The 25,257-nt window shown below is 42.8% G+C and overlaps 1 protein-coding gene across 1 annotated transcript in view; it reads right to left on the bottom strand.

The window, feature by feature from the left end:
• BLOC1S5 (biogenesis of lysosomal organelles complex 1 subunit 5) overlaps positions 1–16,708 on the bottom strand; it is a 46,119-nt gene extending 29,411 nt beyond the window's left edge. Inside the window, exons 1-3 of the mRNA XM_041772955.1 lie at positions 16,678–16,708; positions 16,506–16,616; positions 8,674–8,756 (exon numbers count right to left, since the gene is read on the bottom strand). Of these exons, the coding sequence (XP_041628889.1) occupies positions 8,674–8,756; positions 16,506–16,616; positions 16,678–16,708 (225 nt within the window). The remainder of the gene's footprint in view (positions 1–8,673; positions 8,757–16,505; positions 16,617–16,677) is intronic.
• Positions 16,709–25,257: the final 8,549 nt, after the last annotated feature.

The raw sequence follows: 25,257 nt of genomic DNA, 5'->3' as shown, positions 1-25,257 counted from the left end.
AGTAATCTCTTTAACATTGGCCTTACACAAAAGAAACAAAAGCAAAAATTAGCTATAGAACTCCACCAAAGTAAAAAGCTTCTGCACAGCAAAAGAAAGTATCAACAAAATGAAAAGGCAACCTACTGAATGGGAGAAAGTATCTGCAAATGATATATCTGATAAGATGTTTATATCCAAAATACATAAAAAATTTATACAATTCAACACCAAAAACAAATAATCCAATTTAAAAATGGGCAGAGACTGAATAGCCTTTTTTAAAAGAACACATACAGAAGACCAAAAGACACATGAAAAAATGCTCAACATCACTCATCATCAGGGAAATGCAAATCAAAACCCGTGAGATAAAAAAAAAAAAAAACAAAAAACACACTGGGATATCACCTTTTATCTGTCAGAAGCCTACAATCAAAAAACAAGAAATACCAAGTGTTAGCAAGGACGTGGGAAAAAAGAAACCTTATGTACTGTTGGTGAGAATGCAAACTGGTACAATCACTCTGGAAAACGGTATAGAGGTTCCTCAAAAAATTAAAAATAGAAATAACAGGGACTCCTGGGTAGCTCAGTGATGGAGTGTCTGCCTTTGGCTCAGGGTATGATCCCTGGGTCCTGGGATCGAGTCCCACATTGGGCTCCCTGCAGGGAGCCTGCTTCTCCCTCTGCCCATGTCTCTCCATCTCTCTCTGTGTCTCTCATGAATAAATAAAATCTTTAAAAAAAATAGAAACGACATACAATTCAGTAATTCCACTACTGGATATTTACCCAAAGAAAACAAAAACACTATTTTAAAAAGATACATAAGTCCCTATGTTTACTGCAAAATTATTTCTAATAGCTAAGATACAGAAGCAACACAGTAATAGATGTCCATTAATAGATGAATGGACACAGAAGATGTGAGATGTGTGTTCATACACACACGTGCGCACACACTGGAATATTACTCGGCCACAAAAAGGATGAGATCTTGCCATCTGCAACAACATGGATGGACCCAGCATGTACTATGCTTAGTGAAATAAGTCAGACAAAAGGACAGAGGCACGTGGGTGGCTCAGTCGGTTGAGCACCCAGCTCTTGTGATCTCAGGGTCATGAGATCAAGCCCTACGCTTCAGATCAGGCTCCATGCTCATCAGGGAGTCTGCTTGAGGATTCTTTCCCTCTTCCCTTCCTCCCCAACAAATCAATTGGTCAAAAAAAAGGACAAACACCATATGATTTCACTTATATGTAGAATTTTTAAAAAATAACACAAAAAGGATCCCTGGGTGGCGCAGCGGTTTGGTGCCTGCCTTTGGCCCAGGGCGCGATCCTGGAGACCCGGGATCGAATCCCACATCGGGCTCGCGGTGCATGGAGCCTGCTTCTCTCTCTGCCTGTGTCTCTGCCTCTCTCTCTCTCTCTATGTGACTATTATAAATAAATAAAAATTAAAAAAAAAATAACACAAAAAGTAGAAATAAACCCATAAATACAGAAAACAGAGATGGCTGCTGGGGGGGGGGGAAGGAAAGGACGGGATGGGCAAAATGAGTGAAGAGGGTAATAAATACAGGCTTCCACTTGGGAATGAGTACATCTCAAGGATAAAGGGAATACGGTCAATGGTATTGTAATAGCATTAAATAGGGACAGATGGTAGCTACACTTGTGAGCGCAGCATGATGTATAGACTTGTTGAATTACTAATTTGTATATCTGAAAGTAATGTAATGTGTGTCCATTATACTTCCATAAAAATTTTAAAAGAACCACTTATTTAGAGGGTTATTTCTTCTAGCAGGCAAACTGGTAGTCTCACATTGTAGAAAGGGAGTTTTCAGCCTCATTCATTTAAATAATAAATAGGCCCAATGATAGTGCTACATAAGACAGGATATTAAAAACAGTCTCTGCTGTTAAACTTACTCTCTGGTATGTGCTTGTTTTTATGCTAATATTTTTGACCAAGGTGTACTGTTGACACTTATTAAAAAAGGAAAACTATAACATCCATTTATTTTTTTTAAATATTTAGGGGATCCTGGGGTGGCTCAGCGATTTAGCACGTGCCTTCGGCCCAGGGTGTGATCCTGGAGTCCCGGGATCAAGTCCCGCATTGGGCTCCCTGTGTGGGGCCTGCTTCTCCCTCTGCCTGTGTCTCTGCCTCTCTCTCTCTCATGAATAAATAAATAAAATCTTTTTTTTTTTTTAATAAGAAGGCATACTTTATTTTTTTATTTATTTATGATAGTCACACACACACAGAGAGAGAGACAGAGACAGAGACACAGGCAGAGGGAGAAGCAGGCTCCATGCACCGGGAGCCCGACGCAGGATTCGATCCCGGTTCTCCAGGATTGCGCCCTGGGCCAAAGGCAGGCGCCAAACCGCTGCGCCACCCAGGGATCTCTAAATAAAATCTTTTAAAAAAAGTATTTATTAGAGAGAGAGGCAGAGAAGGAGAAGAGGGAGAGGAAGGCGAGAAGCAGACTCCTCACTGAATGGGAAGCCTGATGTGGGGTTCAATCCCAGGACTTTACCATTTAGTTGTGTATATATACACATATATTCTGGGGCATAAATTCTCAGAACAAAGTTCAGCATTAATGAAGCTTGGCTTCTGATGTATAACACCCCATAATATTACACACACAGTTAACTTCTAAGTTGAGATTAATAACAAGTGCTCATGTAATGTACTTTTATTAAAACAGTGCCTGCCACTATGTGTTTAAAAATGCTACCAATAGGGGATCCCTGGGTGGCTCAGCGGTTTAGTGCCTGCCTTTGGCCCCAGTCCTGGCATGGAGCCTGCTTCTCCCTCCTCCTGTGTCTCTGCCCCCTCCCTCTATGTCTATCATAAATAAATGAATAAATAAATCTTAAAAAAAATGCTACCAATAGGGGCACCTGGGTGGCTCAATTAGTTAAGCATCTGACTCTTGATTTCACCTCAGGTTACGATCTCAGGGTTATGAGATCCAGCCCTATGTCGGGCTCCACTTTGAGCATAGAGCTTGTTTGAGATTCTCTTTCCCTCTCCCTCCCCCCACACTCCCTGCATAGGCTCTCTCCCTCTAAACAAACTACCAATTACTAATAATGTTAGTGCAATTACTATAATATTTATATTTAAGACATAATTTGATACTATTAGAAAAGAAATGAGAGACCAACACAATAATTTAAAATTTTCTTTCAAACATTAAAATGGTCAGTCCCCTAAGGCTTAAAACCATATTGTCTGTGTGTATAATATGTTTATTACATGCCTTGTAGGGCACACTTTATCCTGATACTTAATAATCTAACAGTTACTCTAATAATCTAACCAAAAATGAGAGATCAGGATGTCAAGTGAAATTCTAGTTTGTCCTGCCTTTTAAGGGATTTTCTTATTCAATCCACATTCAAACTCATCAACATAATCCCTCCTGGCTCCTGTAATTACTGTACTTATTTGAATACGTTTTTTTTTGGCCTCTAATTTTAATTATTTTCACCATCCTTTTTTTTTTTCCTATTGGCTAACATCCATTTTTCTTTCTTAGCTTAAACACTACCCCCTCTAAGAATATTTTCCTTCCAGCTCTGTTGGGATTTGTTTCTGGAGTTGTTTCCTCCTAAGATCTCAAGTGCTTTGTGCTTATTTTATAATAAATCCACCATTAAAATTCATTGTTTATATCTTTTTTCTCCCTAAACTGTAAACTTCCTAGAGATAGACTGTTTCTCTCTCTCTCTCTCTCTCTCTCTCTTTTTATATCTACTTGACATTCATTTGTTCTGGATCTATTCTCCTTTCTTCCTATCAAACCCCAAATATTATTTTGGAATGGTAAATATGCCTGTATAGAGACTGCTTGCTATTTCCCATTTCTTTTTGCTACATGAAATGCAGATGTCATGGTTGGAAATCCCAAGGCTACCCTGTAAGCACAAAGATAGGAAAAACACTCCAGGCAGGTGGAAGACAAAGTTAAGAAAAAGCTGACATCATAGAGCAACCACTCCAGTCCTATGCTCTGGGTATTGTGAGAGAAACATAAAAACTTGTTAAAACGACACTATTTTTCAAGTATCTGTTATTAGTAACTAAACACGGTCCTTACTGATATACCTAGGTAATCAGTAAGTATTCAATTAAAGCATTCAAAGAATAAAATTTGCTAAAAATGAAATAAGCAACCAGAGGGGAAGAGGTGGGGTGATGGGCAAAATGGATGAAGGGGAGGAGACAGAAGCTTCCAGTTATAAAATGAATAAACAGGTCAGAGATATAAGGTACAGCCCAGGGAATATAATTAAAGGTACTGTAATAGCATTGTATGGTGATATGGTGATGTTACACTTGTGGGGAGCACAGCATAATGTAGAGATTTGCTGAATTACTATGTTGTACACTTGAAATGAATGTAACATTGTGTATCAACTACGATTCAATAAAAAAACTTTTTCCATTAACAGGGAGACATGTGAAACTTAAAAAAAAAAAAAAAAAAGTAAGGAACTTGTACAAAAGTACTTCAGAAATGCCCACTATCATGGGTCTTTACTCTGTTCCACATGAGAGAGGCCATGACATTTCCTATATGGCTAGAATGATAATGGTACAGCAGACAATGTCATTACCCACTACTAAACTGATGCACACTGAAAAGGCCCTACTGGGATCTCTGTGCACTGGAATCAAAGATATAAAAGATCTGCATAAGGTCAGGAGAAAGACAGTCAACTGTCCAGAAACACCAACAAACAAAAAGAGAGCTTAAATATAAATGAACTTCAATAATTTAAGTAATGCTGCCACCATGTGGCACTTATTCCCCTCTTCTAGAAATAAAATTTTGTAAAGAAAAAGATGATCTTTCCCCTGTGCATTAACTTTTTGAAATATAAAAACTATAAACAACTTTAGTTTGAAATATCAGCCACGTTTTCTTAAGGTGAACTACATTTAAATTTGAGAGAGATGAAAGTTTAGGAAGTCCTAATAACTCTGCTTCATCATTCCTCACTGTCCAACCATGTCATCTGGGGATGAATTAGAGGATGCTATTGTTTGGATCAAGGCAGAAAAGAACTATAAATAATGCAGATATGTATTCAAATCAAAAACCTCGAAAATGCTTTCAGCTTTTTTCTTCTAATTGAGGAGCAGTGTCAGAACACAATACCCAGAAAAGGTAACTAAACCTGATATACAGAAAGTTTCCATCTGACTCTAAACCCTAAAGAAGACCAACTAGGGAGATTATCAATGTAAAAAAGGCTGGATCAGGTATGTCGCAAGAAAGAGTTGGGATGTCTGAGTGGCTCAGTCAGCTGAGCATCCAACTCTTGGTTTCGGTTCACATCATGATCTTGGGGTCCCATCTGGTTCTATGCTCAGTGCAGAGTCGGCTTGTCCCCACCTCCCCCCACTGCTCACACTCTAAAGTAAATTAAAAAAAAAATAGAAAGAAAAGGAGTTATATTACATTCAGTCGCTTAAACCTAGCTGACAAGATATTTTTGAGACCTTCAGAAGCCAGTCTTTAATGACAATATGAGAACACTTTGTGAAGGGTGGGTCTGTATCAGTCTTCTTCACCAGTACAGCACTGATTGCTGACATTATGTCTCACACAAAATAACTGCTTGAGACACAGAATAAGCTTGTTTCTGTCATGCCCAGTGTGGTAATCTTATTCTCTAGTAAACATTTTTCTAATATAATGCTTATGCCATTTGCTTAGCAAGTCTCTATTTTCCCTAAAATTACTAAAATGGAACCCAACCTCATTCAACTTCTTACAAAATCTGAATTAACCCATTTTTATTTTCCTATAGTTGCTACCATCTCTCTCTTAATAGTGACAGTTTACAACATTCATTTAACACCTCTGTGTCAGGGATTTTTAAAAATAACATACCATTTTATTTTCACAAAAACAGTATCGTGTATGTCATTGTTCTCATTTTTAATTAGGCACCTTAAGCCTTAGTAAACCAGGTAATCAGAGCCAGTAAGGGGGGCAGGATTTGAACCCAGAGATATCAAGCTCCAAGGTCCGTGTTCTTTTCCCACTCAACATACCCTCCTTTCCAGAAAGACCTCGGAAGGCTTCACACACTGTGAAACACAGGTAATTCCTCTCCTCTCAGACCCAAGCTCATCTTCTCTTGGCAACTATCTTCTATCCCAGTGAAAACAGGTGTTGGCTTCAACAGAAAGTGAGCTTTTGAACGTAAGATATTCAACAGCATAAATCTAACACTTCTTTCATTTTCCACTCAACACTCAGTTTCATTTATATAGATGGCCCTTTCACATAAATCATCTATATTATTTAAAGAACAGTGATGTAAGTATGACGACACAGAGCCACTAATTAGCAATGTGTAACTTTTCACACTTACGAAAAAGATGACTTATGACATCACTAGACGTCAGAAAACTCAAGTTTTAGTCAAGGCTCTGCTGATTGTTCTCTTGAATCATATTAAGCACCCACAATGCATCAGACATTGGTTTAGGCAATTTTTTAAAAAGATTTATTTATTTAAATCAGGCACACGTGTGGGGGTAGGGAGAGGGACAGAGGCAGAGGAAGAAAGAGAGAATCCCAACCGGACTCCCCGCTGAGCATGGAACCTGACACAGGGCTCCATCTCACAACCCTGAGATCATGACCTGAGCCCAAAATCAAGAGTTGGGCACTTAACCAACTGAGCCACCCAAGTTCCCTTGGTTTAGGCATTTTTAATACAATGGAAAATAAGGTATATTTATACAACAAAGAGTTCCAACTCTTATGGTACTTCTATTCTAACGAAGGAAGACAAGCAACAAACACATAACAAGAAAAATATTGGGTAGTTACAAGAGCTTATGGCAGTAAAATTCTAAGATGGCTCCCAAGACCCCACCCCTAGTGTTCACACACCTTCTCTGTTACTCAATCAAACCCTAATCTAGGTGCTACTATATATATTCTACAGATTTATTAAGGTCCCTAATCAGCTGACTTTAAGAAAAGGGGATTATCTTTAGTGGGTCTGACTTAAATAGGTGAGTCCTTTACAGACTCTAGGCTCTTCCTGACAAGCATGAGAGGAAGGGACATCACTTGAATGAGACTGACTTATGGTTTTTAAGAAAAACCCAATGTGGGGCTCAAACTTATAACCCCAAGATCAAGAGTCACATGCTCTACTGACTGAGCCAACCAGGCCCCCAATTTATGGCTTTGAAGATGGAAAGAGCCACATGCCAAAGGAATGTGGAGCGGCCTCTAGGAGTTCAGAGGGGCTCCTGGCTGACAACAAATAAGGAAATGGGAACTTTACTGTACCGGGGCAGAGAACTGAGTCTTGGTACAATCATGTGAATTAGAAAGAGGACTCTGAGCTCCAAAGAAGAGTGATGTCTGACCAACACCTTGATTTTAGCCTTGAGAGACTCATAAGCACAGAACCCAGCCATGCCACGGCTAGACTTTATTCTCACTAAGGAACTGTTAATAATCTTCATAGAGCATGATAAGGGCATCACGTCTGGATAATATTCTGTGTGTTCCAGATTATCCATATCACACCAAAGATCCCATTTCCTTATTTATTCCTAGGTAAAAGATAATATTCTAAGATACACACAGACACATACAGGCATTATGTACACATACATACAATCTGTACAACAATCCTGAGAGTTAGGTATTACGCAGATTTTTACATAAGAGTCTATTGAACAGCTCTGTTCCTCTATTTTGAGTGCTCTGCACCACAGGCTTTCTGTAGTTTTAAAGGATTTGTGAAAAGGTTCTTTCCTTTTGGCAGGTTTAGATTTCCTTTTTGGCTGGAGTCTTATTTGAAAATAGAACCCCAACTTACATACATTTTTGTGCAACGCCATTTACCATCTATCTGACAGTAGCTTGGGATGTTATTGTTTAATGTACAATGAACCAGTTATACATGTGTAAAACAACAGCAAAATGAAACAGGATAGCAGGCTGAGGCCATCAGTATTGCTGGAGCACAACATGAAATGTCAGGTGGCAGATGGTAAAGCCAGCAAGGTAAGGGTCAGGTTATAGAAGAATGTTTGGACTTCATCCTGTAGACAGCAAATATTATTAAAGGATTTTAAAAAGTGAAAAAATGTCAGAGCACTCTGGCAGCCTGGTAAAGACTGGATTTGACTGGGTAAGAGGCAGGCACACAAATCAGAAGGGATGGTGAGTTATGAGTAATATCCAAAAGAAATGGTCACTGAATGTGGGCCTTAACTGGGAAAGAACAGCCAAAGATGAGTCTACTGTTTTAACCTGAGTGCTTTGGGTGGGTGCTGATGCTCCAACTGAGAAGAAAATATAGAAAATGGATCTGGAAGACCTATACCCATCAGTCTTTAAAATATTTTTTCCACTATATTCTCATTTTATAGACGAAAAAATTGAGATCAACAGATACTAAATACCCCAGAGGCACCAGAACTTGAGCCCAGGTCACCTGCTGTCTAGTCTTATGCTCCTTCCATGAATGGTAAATGCCTCTTAAGGAGTTTTACTTTGCCTATTTTATGAACACATGAATGGAAATCAGAGATTTAAAAACCAGAGAATTCCCCTTCTGTATATTAACATACTAACAACTAGGGCAATATTTTTACAAAATAGTTTCAAATACTCACTTCAAATTCTTTCACAAAATAACGGGTTTCACCTTGAATAACTGGTCTGTGATCTAAAAGCCTTGAGTGAATTTCTCCAAGGTCTATAAAAACAAAATGAAATTCAGAGTTAATCCACACTGGGTGGCACAATCTCTAGCATCTCTAGTTTGTTTTATTCTTCCCAATTCCCATGAATAGATGTAGGTTAAAATCTAGCTTAGACTCGGACTGAGAAGAAATTTCACTCATTGCCAGTAAATTGGTACAAGTACTTCTGAGAGCAATTTGGCAATAACTGATAAAACTCAGGACATGTATACCTAGCAATTTCATGTCTACATGTGTACCCCAGAAAGAAACTCACACAAATGAAAGACATTTATAAATGTTTACTATGACATGAGTGTGATGTCAAAAGAAAAAAAAAGGGAAACAATCTAACATACTCCTATAATAGAATGCTATAAATCAGCTGGTAAAAATGAATACACTAGGGTTACATTTATTAACGTGGATAAGTCCCACAAATATAAGGTTCAACAAAAAGTTTCAGAAGGATAAAGCCATTTATATAAATTTTAAAAGTATGCAAAAGACACTTCCTTTTGGGACACATACAGAAACAATAAAACTAGAAAAAAATGCATGAGAATGATAAAGAGCAAATCCAAATCTTGCCTTCAGAGAGGAGGGTGAGCAATGCAATTAGAGCAAGGTACTCGGGATCCCTGGGTGGCGCAGCGGTTTGGCGCCTGCCTTTGGCCCAGGGCGCGATCCTGGAAACCCGGGATCGAATCCCATGTCGGGCTCCCGGTGCATGGAGCCTGCTTCTCCCTCTGCCTGTGTCTCTGCCTCTCTCTCTATCTCTCTGTGATTATCATAAATAAATAAAAAAGTTAAAAAAAAATATTTTAGAGCAAGGTACTCTAGTGGGCTTTGAATGTTTATTAAGATGGGTGGTGAGTGTTCATTGTAGGTCTATTTTTTGAGAAGTCTGAAAAAGTTAAAATTAAGGGGAAAAGTTGTGAATTTTAACTGTTTTTGGTTCTATTCTATTCATCCTACTTTGTAACAACTATATAGTTTAAGAAAAAAAAAAACTCAAAACCCCTGGAGGAAATCAAATCTACAAATAAGAACATATACCATTCATGTTCATTGACTGTCATAACCTGTTCCTCCAAATTTTATTTTTGCAACAGGCAATGGGGCAGTATTTCAATTCTCTATTTAAGGAGTTTTAATAGGATACATATTGGCAAGTATGCTAAGTAAAAAAATATAGAGTATTACTTATGCTTAAGACCTCCAATGATTCATTACCAAGAACACCTCTATAAGAAAATAATAGAAAGAAAGAAAGAAAGAAAGAAAGAAAGAAAGAAAGAAAGAAGAAGAAAGAAAGAAAGAGAAGAGAAGAGAAGATCCCTGGGTGGCGCAGCGGTTTGGCGCCTGCCTTTGGCCCAGGGCGCGATTCCTGGGGACCGCCTCTCTCTCTCTCTCTCTCTGACTATCATAAATAAAAAAAAAAAATTAAAAAAAAAAAGAGAAGAGAAAAGAAGATTGAGTCTATGCTTAGGTAAGTTTGGGAAACATTAGATAAAATCAGGTTAGAGAGTTTCCTTTACCTCAGACTTTGAGAGCCTATAGTTTACTTATATGAATTATTAATGCAGTATGCATTAATTTATGGACCTTATTTGATAAGAGAACCTATGTGGCAGAGAGTATCTGTTTACATTTAAATAAACACCAGTGTCCCTGAAACACAAGTGGCTAACATGCTGAAGTTGAAGCCTCCTAGTAGTCACATCTGGTCCTCCATGTCTGGCTCCAGCCTCCTCTCCCCCGTGTTGGCAATTCTGAACTACTTGCAGTTCTCCAAACACATCATGCTGCTCATGCATCCTTGCCACAGTTCATGCTCTGGAACCCTCCCCCAAACCCTGATCTTCCTTCAAAACTGCTCAGACATCACATGTCCTTGAAATTTTCATTTGTTCTATTCAGCTTCCTCCTAGGTTTCAAGGAGTGCCCCTACTTTCTGCTCCCAAAGCACCCAGGGCAATTACTTCTGTCATACTACTCACTATATTGTCCTGAAATTGCATCTCTCTTCCAGTGAGTATCTCAGACCAAATACTTACATCATCTACAGAAGATATATGGGTTAACATGTATTTTCTATATAATGGAGAAGCCATTAAGCTTTGCTGAACTGGGGAGGGAGATCTTCTGCAGCCTGATATAATGAGAACCTTCTTGGCCTTTGGAGAGAGAACTCAATTCTGGAATTGATAATGGATAATTGGAAGAAGATAGTGATCACTTCTAAAAACCTGACTGTGCCCCAAAATTTAAGAGAGTAAAGATCTGGGGAGAAAAAACACATTACCACAGAAATTAGCCCACTGGGGCACCTGGGTGGCTCAGTGGTTGAGCGTCTGCCTTTGGCTCAGGTCATGATCCTGAGGTCCTGAGATGTAGTCCTGCACTGGGCTCCCCGCAAGGAGTCTGCTTCTCCCTCTGCCTGTGTCTCTGCCTCTCTCTCTCTGTGTCTCTTATGAATAAATAAACAAAATCTTAAAAAAAAAAAAAAAAAAGAAATTAAGCCACTAACTAGTTTTTTTTTTATATAACACTATAACAACAAGGAAGCACATCACAATGCAGGAGTCCCAAGGACTACAAATTCTCCAAGTCTGATAGTGTAAATGTAAAAGCTACAGATTTTCACATAAGTTCAACCCTAACCTTGCTGTGTGCAAAGCATTCTTTTGTTGTCGGACATAATCTTTTGTCCTCCAGATGTTCCTCCTCTAAGGTGGGAGTTGGACAAACATCCCTTTACACAAAAGTCAGAGATAAGCACTTTAATGGAAGATCAATATGCGCTGGCTATGGAACAAGGAGAAACGGTCAATTGTAGCTCTCTCATTACCCAATAAAAGAAGTTTCTCCTCTGGCCCTGAATTTCCAGGCCTTTAATGTAATATCATATGGAACAATTTACTGCAATTTTTTCTGATAGCATCCCTTGCATCACCAGATGATGCTCTTCCTTTCTACTTCTCAAATCCATTCCTGTTTCCGCACCTGCTTGTCTCACTAGGACTATGTGAACAGTTAGTCACACCTCTCTGTAACCCACTTCACATAGAGTTCATGTCGCTTGCAGCAGTAATGTTTATAGAGCTGCCTCGAACACTGAACTAGCAAGCACTGAACTACTGCTCCAAGAGGAAATACAGGATCAGTTTCCTGCACACCACTGGTCACGTTTTTGTCAAACTAAAATGCCATTTGTATCACACAGGTTTGTTTACCAACATCCTTGTAAAACATGTCAGTCTTAGTGCTCCAAAACGCTCTTCCAATATCACAATGTTTCCTGTATAACACTTACCTGGCATTTTTACTTGCATAACCTACTTCACCCGCAAGTGGAACTTGGTTCACACTACACCACGTCTGAAAGTGCGGCCAGCACTAGACCAGAAGCGTTTAACATTTTCCTGATCTCTTCCAACTGACTATAAATTTCTGTGCCTTTCAGCTTCACCATAATGCTGTCCACTACGCTCTCTCAATCATTCCAGAAATCCACAAATTTAGCTGCTTTCTCATCACTTCATCACATACTTTGGCACTTTCCGAAATGGCAAACACACAAATTGGTGAACCGCCTTCTTTTTTCTAGATTGTTGACTGATTAATATTTACCTCACACCAAACAGCACCGTAACTCATACCTGAAAGAAACTTCTAGAATACAATATTTTCTCTGTAAGGCATACCGTAGCTTTCTTGTGATCAGGGAAAACTCAGCACCACACCTTGGGAATCATTTTAAAATGAAAAATCACCATCAAAAAGCACAAAAATGTGAAATATATGGCATTAAATATAAAGCAAACAGGACACTTATTTATGGTATAAGAGCTAAAACAAATACTGCCTTGTTCGGTCTCAACTACAAATGTGCACCATCGGCGCTGATTTTGGAGTTACAAATTCATTTTACCAATGAGACAAATTAATTCACAAACACCCAATCCACAAGATGAGGAGCCACTGTTACCTGCATGAGTGCTTTATTTAACATACAAATTTAACCACACGATTCTCATACTTACTGCTAGATAGTTTCTGTCATTCAAGAAAAAGTCCAATCCCCTTAAAAAAAAGGTGAGAAATCTGCTATGGTCTGATTTCCACCACACTCCACTTCTCTGTGTCACGTCGTAGCAATACATGTAGTTCTGCAAACGTGGCATGCTGTTTGAGGCCTCCACACCTTGGCTTTGCTCATGCTGTTCCAAACTCAGTCCAAAACACCTTTGCCCTCTTAAGGGCTAACACTTTACTCTTCAAGACTCTGACCAGACACTCCAATGTCCAGGAATCCCTTCCTGTTTCCCAGTCCTTACCTCCTAACACCCAAACCATGGGCCAGAAACCCTTAAAGACCCAGAATACAAGTAGTGAAATCATTTATATGTTTCCTTTTCACTAGACTCTGGCAATTAAAAGCAGCAGTCATCTGTTCACAACCGAAGGTCTTCAAATAAGGATGAGCTAAAAACAGATTTTCACAATGAAAAGAGTGAATGGTCCCATTTAAAAAGCCAAGGAGAGATCCCTGGGTGGCACAGCAGTTTAGTGCCTGCCTTTGGCCCGGGGCGCGATCCTGGAGACCCGGGATCGAATCCCATGTTGGGCTCCCCGTGCATGGAGCCTGCTTCTCCCTCTACCTGTGTCTCTGCCTCTCTCTCTCTCTGTGACTATCATAAATAAATAAAAATAAAAATAAATTAAAAAAAAAAGCCAAGGAAATTCTAGACATATTCTAAAATAAAACCATTTTCAATTAATTTGAAAAACTTTACTTGAATAACCTTTAAAAAATACGTGAAAATAAAAAAACTATGTCAAGGGATACAATCAACAGAGTGAAAGGCAACCCATGGAATGGCAGAAAATATATGCAAGTCATCCATGAGCAAGAGAGTTAATATCCAGTTTATATAGAGAACTTTTACAACTCAACAACAAAAAACTACATGACTGAGAAATGGACAAAGGACAAACAGACCTTTCCCCAAAGATATACAAATGGCCAATATGCACAACATCAATGACCATTAGGAAAATGCAAATCGGAACTACCAGACACTACTTATGAACCATTAGGAGGCCTGCTACCAAAGATACAAAAAAACAAGTGTGGGATCCCTGGGCGGCGCAGCAGTTTGGCGCCTGCCTTTGGCCCAGGGCACGATACTGGAGACCTGGGATCGAGTCCCACGTAGGGCTCCCGGTGCATGGGGCCTGCTTCTCCCTCTGCCTGTGTCTCTGCCTCTCTCTCTGTGACCATCATAAATAAATTTAAAAAATTAAAAAAAAAAAACAAACAAGTGTTGGTGAGAATGTAGAGAATTGGAGCCCTTGGGCCCTGCGAGAGACTGTAAAATAGTGTAGCCACTAGGGAAGACAACATGGCGATTGCTCAAAAAATTAAAAATAGAATTATCGTTTGATGGAGCAATTCCAGTTCTGGGTACATGCTCCAAAGAATCGAAAGCAAGGACTCAAACAGATATTTGCATACCTATGGTCACAGCAGCATTATTCACAGTAACCAAAAGGTAGAAGCAACCTGGTCCATCCACAGATGGATACATAAAATGTGGTCTATATATTCCGCGGAATAGAATTTTAGCTTTTAAAAGGAAAGAAATTCTGACATATACTACTACATGGATAAAGCCTGGGAGCATTACGCACAGTGAAATAAGCCAGTCACAAAACGGGCAAATACTGTATGATTCATTTACATGAACTACCCAGAGTAGTCACATACAGAGAAAGTAAAACTTAGGGACTAGCGGGAAGGGGAGTTTGGGAGTCAGTATTTCACCGGTACAATGAGTTTGGGAGGACGACACGTTATGGAGATGGATGGTGGTGATGGCTGCACAACAATGTGGATGTACCAAAGCCACTGACCTGTACACTTAGACATGGTCAAGGGAAAGTCTACATTATATGTATTCCACTGCAGTTAAAAATACTTTTAGGGGGGATCCCTGGGTGGCGCAGCGGTTTGGCGCCTGCCTTTGGCCCAGGGCGCGATCCTGGAGACCCGGGATCGAATCCCATGTTGGGCTCCCCATGCATGGAGCCTGCTTCTCCCTCTACCTGTGTCTCTGCCTCTCTCTCTCTCTCTGTGACTATCATAAATAAATTTTAAAAAATTAAAAAAAAATACTTTTAGGGGATCCCTGGGTGGCTCAGCGGTTTAGCGCCGCCTTCAGCCCAGGGCGATCCTGGAGACCCGGCATCGAGTCCCACGTCAGGCTCCCTGCATGGAGCCTGCTTCTCTACCTGTGTCTCTGCCCCTCTCTCTCTCTCTCTCATGAATAAATAAATAAATAATCTTTTAAAACTTTTTTTTTTTTAAATAAAGAGCAGTTCTCTTAGATCGCACATATACACATTTATAATTTAGCGCTAACACCCCCGCACCACTCCCACACTCCTAATCAGGTTTAAGAGGCAACCTGAAGTCTCAGAAACAGCCCCAGCCAGCTGTGCTGGAGCTGTCGACAATCCCCACAGGGGAGGTTTAGGTGAGATAGGCAGCGACCAGAGGGCGTCATTTCCTTGGCAGCGCTGAAGGACTCTGGCATCCTTCTGGGGGCCTCAACGCTGCAAGATGTTGGGACAGACAGGATCAGCATGGGGGGAGGGGGAGGAGGGGAAGGAGAGGAAGAGGAGGGGAAGGATGGAGGGGAGGGGTAAGGAGAGAGGGGGAGGATGGAGGGAAGGGGTAAGGAGAGAGGGGAGGGGAGGAAGAGAAAGGAGAGGGGAGGGGAGGGGGAGAGGAAGGGGGAGGAGGAGGGGGTAGGAGGAGAATGGAGAAGAGGAGGGAGAAGAGGGGGAGAAGGAGGGGAAGGGGAGAAGGGGGGAGAGGAAGGGAGAAGGGGAGGGGGAGGAGGAAAAAGGAGGGGAGGAGGAGGGGGAGGGCAGGGGGAGAGGAAGGGGAGGGGGAGGAGGAGGGGGAAGAGGGGGAGGAGGAGGGGGAAGAAGGGGAGGGGGAAGAAGGGGAGGAGGAAGGGGAAGAGGGGGAGGAGGAGGGGGAGGAGGAGGAGGGGGAAGAGGGGGAGGAACAGGATGAGGGGAAGGGGAGGAGGGGGAAGAGGGGGAGAAGGAGGGGAGGGAGAGGAGGAGGGGGAGGAGGAGGAGGGGGAAGAGGAGGAGGGGAGGGGGAACGAGGGGGATGAGAAAGCGCAGCATCCAAGCGGCCAAGGCCCTGCTACAGGGCAGCAGGGCCGCGCGCCCCGGGACCCAGGGCGGGACCTCCTGCCGGCGCGGGGCCGACTAGACACGCGGCCGTGGGCGCACGTGGGGGCGCCGTAAGGCTCAAGATGCTGTCGCGTACGTCGCGTCACTGCCCGTCGACGACGCAGGGGCCGACGGCGGCGGGACCACCCGAAGCCGCCCTGGCGCTGAGCGGCCCGCAGCGGGGCGCAGGCCCGTCCCGGCTCCCGGGCTCGACGCTCCGCGCCCACAGGTCCCCGGCCTGGGAAGGGGGAGGGGGGCGGGGCCGCGACTCGCGTCCGCGGCTTTTTCGAAAAAGCGAAGAGGGGCCGGGTCGGCTGCCGTCCCCGGGAGGCACCTGGCGCAGGAAGCCCGGCGGACGCCGGCCGCGACTCCCACCTCCACGAAGGCGGGGCCGCCCGGGCGGGGGCGGGGCGGCGCCCTGGGAGCGGCCAGGGTCAGAGGGCGCCGCCGGGGCGTGGAGGGGCTCCGGGCGCGCCCACAGCCGCACACCTACCACTCCGTACCCTTGATAATGAGATGCGCGGGCGAGCCCGCCGTCCCCAGCGACTCCTTCTTCTTGTCGCCGCCGCCCGGGGCGGCCTCACCACCCGCAGAGGTCTCCTGTCCCTCCGCCACTCATCGCGGCCTGCTCCGCCCACCCGCCTCCTGCCCTGCGCCTGCGCAGCCCCGCGCTGCCCGCCTTCCGGGCGCGGGTTCGGGGCGTCATCAAAGCGCGCGGGGGAGAGCTGAGTCTCCCGGGCGGGCAGCTGCGTTAGCGTAGCCGGAGACGGGAACTGCGGGAAGCAGCTGCGGCCATGTTGGGTGAGGGCAGCTGCTGCTGGAATTGCAAGGCTGAGTGAGACTCCTACTTCTCCTTAGACCCGCTGGAATTTATTCCGGTTTAGAGAGGTTGGGAGAGACGGGACACAGTCGCGGAATAATATTAACGGTAGTAGAAGTATGTTATCTCTATTCTTACCTGCCACCAGTGTTTTGCAAAGCACCTTGCCGTGCATTGCCACCTGAGGTCATCCTAGCAACCTGGGGAAAGGGTTTTATCGTCTCTTTCCAACAAATGAAGAAATAGGGTTAAAGGTTAGGTACCTTGCCCACTTAGGCTCATTCGTGCCCATGTGTCCTTGGCATTTGTATGTGCAAAATTTCAGCCAGCTGTTACATAGGCTAAAATAAAGTGCATGTGATTATGGAAGGGACCGGCCTGCTAGGCTGCTTTGGATTGTGGTCATGAGGTCAGCTTAGGGGCTGCACGCATCTGATTGCTGCTGTTTGTGAAAACTCCATGAAGTTCATCCCGGGATCTCAGCGAGTCTTCGTGTTTGCTCACAGTTCAATGTGCAGCTTCCCAGTGGCTCCTTCACTCCTGCGCTCATCCAGGGGCTCTTTCTAAGGATGATCCAGCCTCCCCCTGTCCCTCTCCCCCTGTTCAGCCCTCTCACCCTCAAGGGTCTTGCAGTCTAGTGTTGAGGATGGGACAGAAGCCAACGCTTTCAATCGGAAGCCTACAAGTGATAGTGTGGAGGAAGGTGCAGTACACGTGCTCGACACACACCTGTCCTCAGAACTGGAACGAAGAGATGTTAGGTTGGGGGAGGAGAAGATGCAACTTGGGGGATTTCTGGCAGAGGAAATAGCAAGCCCAAAGGCAAAGAGGCCTAAAGTAGATGAATGAATGCATGAAGTGCACATTTGGTTAATTGCACATGGTTGAGTCTGGTTTGTGACCCTTCTAGACTCAATTTCATCTCCTTAAGTTTTAGCAGCAATCTCTAGAAAATGTAATTATTTTTAGAGCGGTCATTATTTTCCCCACTTTTAAGTACTTTTCTTATTCACATTTTCTTCACCTGCTAGTCTAAATTTCCTTTCAGCTTGTCTTCTTAGTGCCTTTTTTTTTTTCTTAGTGCCTTTGAAATACTGAAAAACCTGAGAAGGCTCATAATAGTAGAGGGAGGTTAATGCTTCTTCCACAATAACAAGGCTGCTAAGTATGCAGATTCTAGGTTCCACATTGAAAAATTCTGTTTCGGGTGGTCCGGGTAGCTCAGCGGCTAAGCATCTGCCTTCAGCTTCGGGCGTGATCCCACTCTGGGGATCGAGTCCCATGTCGGGCTCCCTGCGAAGAGCCTCCTTCTCCCTCTGCCTGTATCCCTGCCTCTCTGTGTCTCATGAATAAATAAATAAAATCTTTTTAAAAAAAAGAACAAAAATTCTGTTTCAGTAGTTCTAGGGTAGCAGCCACCTCCCTGATTATAACTGAAAGAAGAATTCTAAGGGCAGCCTGGGTGGCTCAGTGGTTGAGCATCTCCCTTCAGCCCAGGGTGTGATCCTGGAGACCCAGGATCGAGTCCCACGTCGGGCTCCCTGCATGGAGCCTGCTTCTCCCTCGGCCTGTGTCTCTGTCTCTCTCTTTCTCTGTCTCTCATGAACAAATAAAAAATCTTTAAAAATATATCCATTTATAAGACTGTGATGACTAAAGAAGGTAATTCCCACTAAGCACTTAATACAATGATTGGCACATAGCAAATGCTCAATGCATGTTATGACTACAATAACCTCCTCCATCTCTTTTTAAGGCCCTGTGTAATCTGTTCTCATTCTTCCAATCCACCTTTATCACCCACCACTAAAATATCTTGTACTTTTTTTTTAAAGATTTTATTTATTTATTAATGAGAGACATACAGAGAGAGAGAGGCAGAGACACAGGCAGAGGAAGAAGCAGACTCCATGCAGGGAGCTCAACATGGGACTCGATCCTGGGTCTCCAAGATCAGGCCCTGGGCTGAAGGCGGCGCTAAACCGCTGAGCCACCCGGGCCGCCCATCTTGTACTCTTTAAAAGCACTTTACCATTTATAAAATGCTACCACGTATGCCATGTCTTTTAATCTTCTCATGAATCTAGTTGAGGTAGCTATCAAAATACCCATTTTGATGAGTAAACTGAGGTTCAGAGAATATGGTAGAGAATCCAAAGGCGACTGCAGTGATTCCTTCTCTACCTGCGTACACATGCAACATGCTGCTCTTCCCATCAATACGTGGAGTTTGTTTCCCCTCCCTTGAATCTGCACTGGCTCTGTGACTTGCTTGGACAAATAGAACACGGTGGAAAAGATGTTTCCCAGGCTGGCCTGGCCTGTTTCCCGGCCTCCCAGGCTGGGGCCTTGAGACACCTGGTAGTTCCTACTTTTGCTCTCTTGTCAGGAAGTCCAGGCTGTCCTTCTGTAGCAAGGCCTCACATGGAGAAGCACTGGAAGATGAGACACCATGGGTAGAGAGAGGCTGTGTGGGTGAGAACTGATGCACCAGATAGTCAGCACAAGGCTCCCGATGTGTGAGGGAGCCATTCTTGGCTCTTTCCATCCCAGCCATCAGCCTTTTGGAATGGAGTCACAAACTGCAGTGGAGCTGATACCACCACAGGAAGCCAGACAACTGCCTAATCGACCCATAGGAATGTGAGAGATAATGAATCTTGTGAGAAATCATTCATTTTTGAGAAATAATAAAATTTTGAGAAGTAATTAATAGATTCACTAAATTGTGTGTGTTTCAATTATGCCCACCTCCCATAGACAGGGTTTACGATGGGTTACAATGATCCACATACTCCTGGAAGATGGCATCGTAGCTATCAAACAGCAGAACCATAGTCACAGCTCTGGTCTTGAGACTACAAGGCTGGTGCACTTCAGTGTAGCAAAGCCCAGTCAGCTAGGGGCTCTTTCCACTGTGCCATGACTTGCCAGGCATATTTCTGCTTACTCTTTTTATAGACACTCCCTTCATTTTCCAAGGAAAATGCTTTCCTTGCCCCTTCTGCCTGTTTACTTCAGTAAACTTTATTTATGTTGTATAATAAAGAATTGGGCTGATCTTTCAGGTTCCTGGTTCCTTGGAGATCACCTCCAAATCTTTGGAATATCTCAAGTGACAGCAGTGTCTTTGTTATTCATGGTGGCCTGGGTTTATGCCAACAAGGTGACTCTCAAGGGCCCTTAGATGGTTTCAAGATGGTACCTGGCCATGCTTGAAGACCAGCGTGCGATTAGAGGGTTGGGGCTCTGGGCCATGTAACATCAAACTGACCTCCTAGGAGAGGAGGGGGACTGGGGACTGAGTCCAGTCAGGTGGCCAATACAAGCATCCATGCCTAAGTAATGCAACCTCAAGAGAACCTCCTGGACACACAAGCTCCAGGGAGCTTCCAAGTCGGTAATCTCTCACTGATGTGTCTAGAGGGTGGGGCATACTGAGGATACAGAAGCTTCGTGTTTGGGACCCTCTCAGATCTTACCCCATGCATATACTCATTTGGCTGGCCCCGATTTGTATCCTTTACAATAGAACCATAATAATAAGTATAGTGATTTCCTGAGTTCTGTGAACCATTCTAATGAATTATTGAACCCAAGAGGGGTAGAGCGGGAACCTCCAAAATTTGTAGACAGCTGGTCAGAAACACAGGTGGCTTGGGAACCTGGAGCTTATGCCTGGTATCTGAAGCAGGGGCAATCTTGTAGAGGATGGTGTCCTTTACCTGTGGGGTCTAAGCTAACTCCTATAGTCAGTGTCAGGGTTGTGTTGCAGTTGAACAAACACCTACATGACATCCATGACTTGCCAGATAATGCTGTAAGTGCTCTTCACATATTAATTCATTTAACCCTCATGTCAGTCCTTTTAGGGAGGCATAATTGTTATTATTATCCTCATCTTCAATGAGGATAGAAGATGCTGAGGCACAGAGAGGTTAAATGACTGGTCCCAAGTTAAATGACTGGTGGCAGAAGGAACCCTGATCCCTGTGTGTGTGTGTTTACATGTAGATGGTGGGTGAGGAGAGAGAGGGGAAGGGAAGTTGGGAAGAGGGAAGAGAGAAGCCATTCTGCCTCTAACAGGCCGTATGGGCTGTGTGTTTTTTTCATTCAAACACATTTGAGAAGCATGTAGTGAGCACTTTCTACGTACCAAGTGCAGTGCTAGGAGCCAAGACAGAGCAGTGAGGAAGACTGCTCAGCTTTTTCCCTTCCTCAGTGAGGGTACAGTCTACCAAAGAGAACAATATTAAATCAGGACACAATTACTTTTCTGCAGTTGTGTTGCTTACCGTCTGCAGATACATGTCCTAGCTGTTTGATTGTACCGTTCTGCACACCGCTGAGTTATGTCCTTCTCTGGGATGGATAGGTCCATAGCAAGGAGTCAGAGAAGAGCCACATTAGCAGCGCTGTTGCATCTCCAGCTAGGATCAGGATGTTCTTGGACACTGTGTCATCTTGCAGAAGGTCTAGTGCTATCTCTTGTTGTCTGGATTGATGAGATCTTTCTGTATCCTTAAATAAAACTTTGAGATAATTATGGATTCTCACAGAGCTGCAAGAAATAATACAGAGGGATTCCTTGCACACTTCACCGGGTTTTCCTCCCAATGGTAACATTTTCTAATTGTTACTATCACAACCAAGATATTAACATTGATACAATCCACTAATCTTATCCACTTTTCCCATTTTACTTGTATTTATGGTGTGTGTGTGTGTGTGTGTGTGTGTATTTAGCTGTATGCAATTTTTTAAAAGATTCATTTATTAGAGGGACGCCTGGGTGGCTCAGCGGTTGAGTGTCTGCCTTTGGCTCAGGGCGTGATCCCGGGGTCCTGGGATCGAGTTCCACGTTGGGCTCCCTGCAGGGAGCCTGCTTCTCCCTCTGCTTGTGTCTCTGCCTCTCTCTGTGTCTCTCATGGATAAATAAATAAAATCTAAAAAATAAAAGATTTATTTGTTAGAGAGAGAGGAGGGAGAGGGACAATGAGAGAGGGAGAGAATCCCAAGTAAACTCCATGGAGCCTGATGTGGGACTTGAACTCACCACCCTGAGACCATGACCTGAGCTAAATCCAAGAGTCAGATGCTCAACAGACTGAGCAACCCTGTGCCCCTGGCTTTCTATAATTTTATTATTCATGTAGGTTCATGTCTCTATCATCACAGTCAATATATTGAAAAGTTTCAAAGCCATAGGGTCCCCCAGGATGCCTTTTTGAAGTCACACCTACCTTCCTCTCTGTCCCCATCCCAGCCTGTGGCAACCTATATTATATCCTCCAATTCCAACGTTCTGTCTTTTCAAAAAATATTACAAAGCATATACTAGGTACTTCTGTGTTTTTAAGAAGAGCTGTTCTCATATCCTGATTTTAAAAATAGCTGCTCTCTTCATATGACACCATACAAGATCACTTTCCAGAGACTCAATATCAGACACTTTTAAACTATGGAACTACAAGAGACTTTTCCCAACTATTGTGTTTTTTGAGAATTAAGACATCTAAATCATGGAAATAATTTAGTAGGAGTAAAGTTCTGACTTCAGGGTAGTATTTGCTAAATCCATATTGAAGCTTACAAAAATCAGAAAATAGAAATGAAAGGGGCACTTAATTATATACGTATTGAGAAAACTGAAATTCATTCCTTGGTATAAGCGCACCAAGGATAAGCATAATTGGGGAAAGGGATTTCCTACATTTATTTTGGTTTTCATCGTATCCACTTCATGAGATTTCCTCTGAAACATTTTTTGTTGACATTACTATTTATCCCTTTTTGTCTAACCTATTTTTGAAGCAGATGAAAAAAATTTAAAACAGAAGAAGCTAATAAAAGCAAAGGAGAGAAAAAGATTAGAGAGTGTAATGCAGGGCCACCCCAAAGAGGAACTATGTTCCTGTGATGGGGCCAACCAATCAAAACATAGAATGCTCCATCACCACCCCTGGTCAAATCTTCAGAGAATTTGACAAAAAATACCAGTTTTTTTTTTTTTAAGATTTTATTTATTTGACAGAGAGAAAAAGGGAAAGCGATCACACATGCACAAGCAAGGGAAGCAGCAGCAGGAGGAGAAGCATGTTCCCCACTGGGCAGGAAGCCTGATGCGGGGTTCGATCCCAGGACCCTGAGATCATGGACAGACGCTTAACCGACTGAGTCCCCCAGGTGCCTCCAAGGTACCAGTTGTTGAGTGCTAGAGCTACTCTATGCCTGACTGCCAGCCACCCAAGCTTTGGACAGCTGTAGTACAATGGTCCTTATGGCGTGGTCACCAGACCAGATGTCTTGAATCACACAAACTCAAATTGGAGCCCAGCAACTTCTGTTTTGAAAAGTACTAGGTGATTTACCATGCATGTGAAAGTCTGAGAACCACTGCTTTAGTGTAATGTCTGTTACACATTCCCCAAACTTCCGACAATGATAGTCAACTCTAGAGTTCTTTTATGGAAGTGACAGGGCTGAAGTCAAATGCTGAAAGCAGTCAGATACTACAAAGCTTATGAGGCCAACCAGATGGTTAAAAATCTCTAAGTGACTGTGGGATAAGAGTGTGTGTGTTGCAGAAGGTCAGGAACAATGAGACAATAGAGGATCGGTAGCCTATGTTATATGAACAGACTAGTTCATGGACTACACCAAAGAAACTTTGGAATTGGTAATCAGATGGCTGGAAGTTTCTGGTCCTGGTCAAAGCAAGCCTCTGGCCTTATTGTTTAGAGCTATGCCTTGTCATATTAGCTGTGTGGCTACTGTATTTCAAGCTTAACTTGGACAGACAGGCCTGCCAGGCACAAATTTCTCAAGCAGATGATGTTAGGGAGGACAAAAATTATCCACCGCGAGACTGTTAGGACAGATGACACTCAGCAGGAATGGCAAGCCAAATCTGCCGGATTCATAATACAATTGGCTAGCCCTGGGGATCCAGTCTCTTTGAAGTGGAAGAGACAGCACGAACGAGCCATCACATTAACTCACCAGGCTGGAAAAGATGCAAAGCTTTCATCCTCCCTGAAAAGAAATGAAAGTTTAAAAGATTAAAATATTCCTAAAGGAATCACGATAATGGAAGCAGAAATCCTTGAGACTTAATAGCAAAAATAGCCAACATCTCAAATTCACCTGACTTCCTGTCTAACCTTCTTTTGGCCTCTCTTGTAAGTGAAAGATGAGTTTTGCTAGATTAGGTAGCAGTTGGAATTAGTTTTATTCACCAGCAGTATTGGGAATAAAGGCAGAGCCTGCAGGAATGTGGGCTCCAGCAACAAGTAATCATTATTGCAAAATCAAATTCCCCATCTCATCTCTGATATGCCTGTATGTAACCCTAGAGCTGGGCTTTGAAGTGTTATAAATTCAGCATACAAGACATGGAGCAGTGGGATATAGAGCCCCTTGTGTACCTAAAAGCTCTGCCCAGCAAGAGAGATATATGATGGTAACTTTCTCCCCATTGCTTTTGCAATAAAATTCACCCAGAGCTCCAGGAAGTTAGGAATGTAATTCAGCTTCAATAAATCAAGACTAAAATTAAGATGGCCAGATATGTAGCAGCCTGCTCAGGTGTATGGAGAATTTGAAATTTAGTGCCCTGGTAATGGGTAGGAGCAGATTATCTAATTATGGAGAGAAAGAAGAAATACTGCTCTCTGGGGATAAAAAGCTAAATGCTCTAATCCATTAAACCACCACACCTCTGCCAAAGCTAGATTAATATTAAAGTTCATGTAACGTCTGACTTTTTTTTTTAAGGAATGAAGTTAAATGAAAAAAATATATAAATGGAAAAGCTATACTTCACAATAATCCTAATTTGATTACTTGTCAGATAGTTGCGTATTTGATATTTCAGTGTGATGTACCTGTACCTGGTTATAATAGAGTTCTATTCTTTCCCAACAATAGATCTGCTTAAATTTTTATCAATGCATCTTGAGGCTTTTCTTGAAGGACTTTCAGCAGGGCTTTCATGTCATGCCCTGGCAGTAGGTGATCTTCCCATTCATTCTGCTCCTACTTTCCTGCCTTCATCCCTACAGGACACCTTGTGTGCTTATCATTGACTGTGCTTAACTATGGCTTCAGATGTAACTGGGTGGAGCCGATGGAGGACCTATGTTTAACAGAGAGTAAAAATGAGAATGCCCACCTATCTGTTAAAAACCTCAGTCCAATAATCTCATTGCTGAATCTGGATTGGGAGGGAGTGGAGTTTTAATCAGAAAGTCAGGTCATGGATGGGTGATTATGTCATCCCTGAATCTATGTTAACTTGTTCTATCATATCACCACAGCATCTACTTGAGATTTACAGCCACACAACTTCATAAAATACTTCATGACATCTTAGACGCTTTGAATATAACTGTGCCTAAAGGCAAATGACGTTTGATATTGCTTCCTGTCCTATT

This window comes from Vulpes lagopus, chromosome 10, assembly GCF_018345385.1.
Source record: "Vulpes lagopus strain Blue_001 chromosome 10, ASM1834538v1, whole genome shotgun sequence".
In the NCBI taxonomy this organism is placed as follows: Eukaryota; Metazoa; Chordata; class Mammalia; order Carnivora; family Canidae; genus Vulpes; species Vulpes lagopus.
This window is presented reverse-complemented; position numbering and strand designations above follow the sequence as displayed.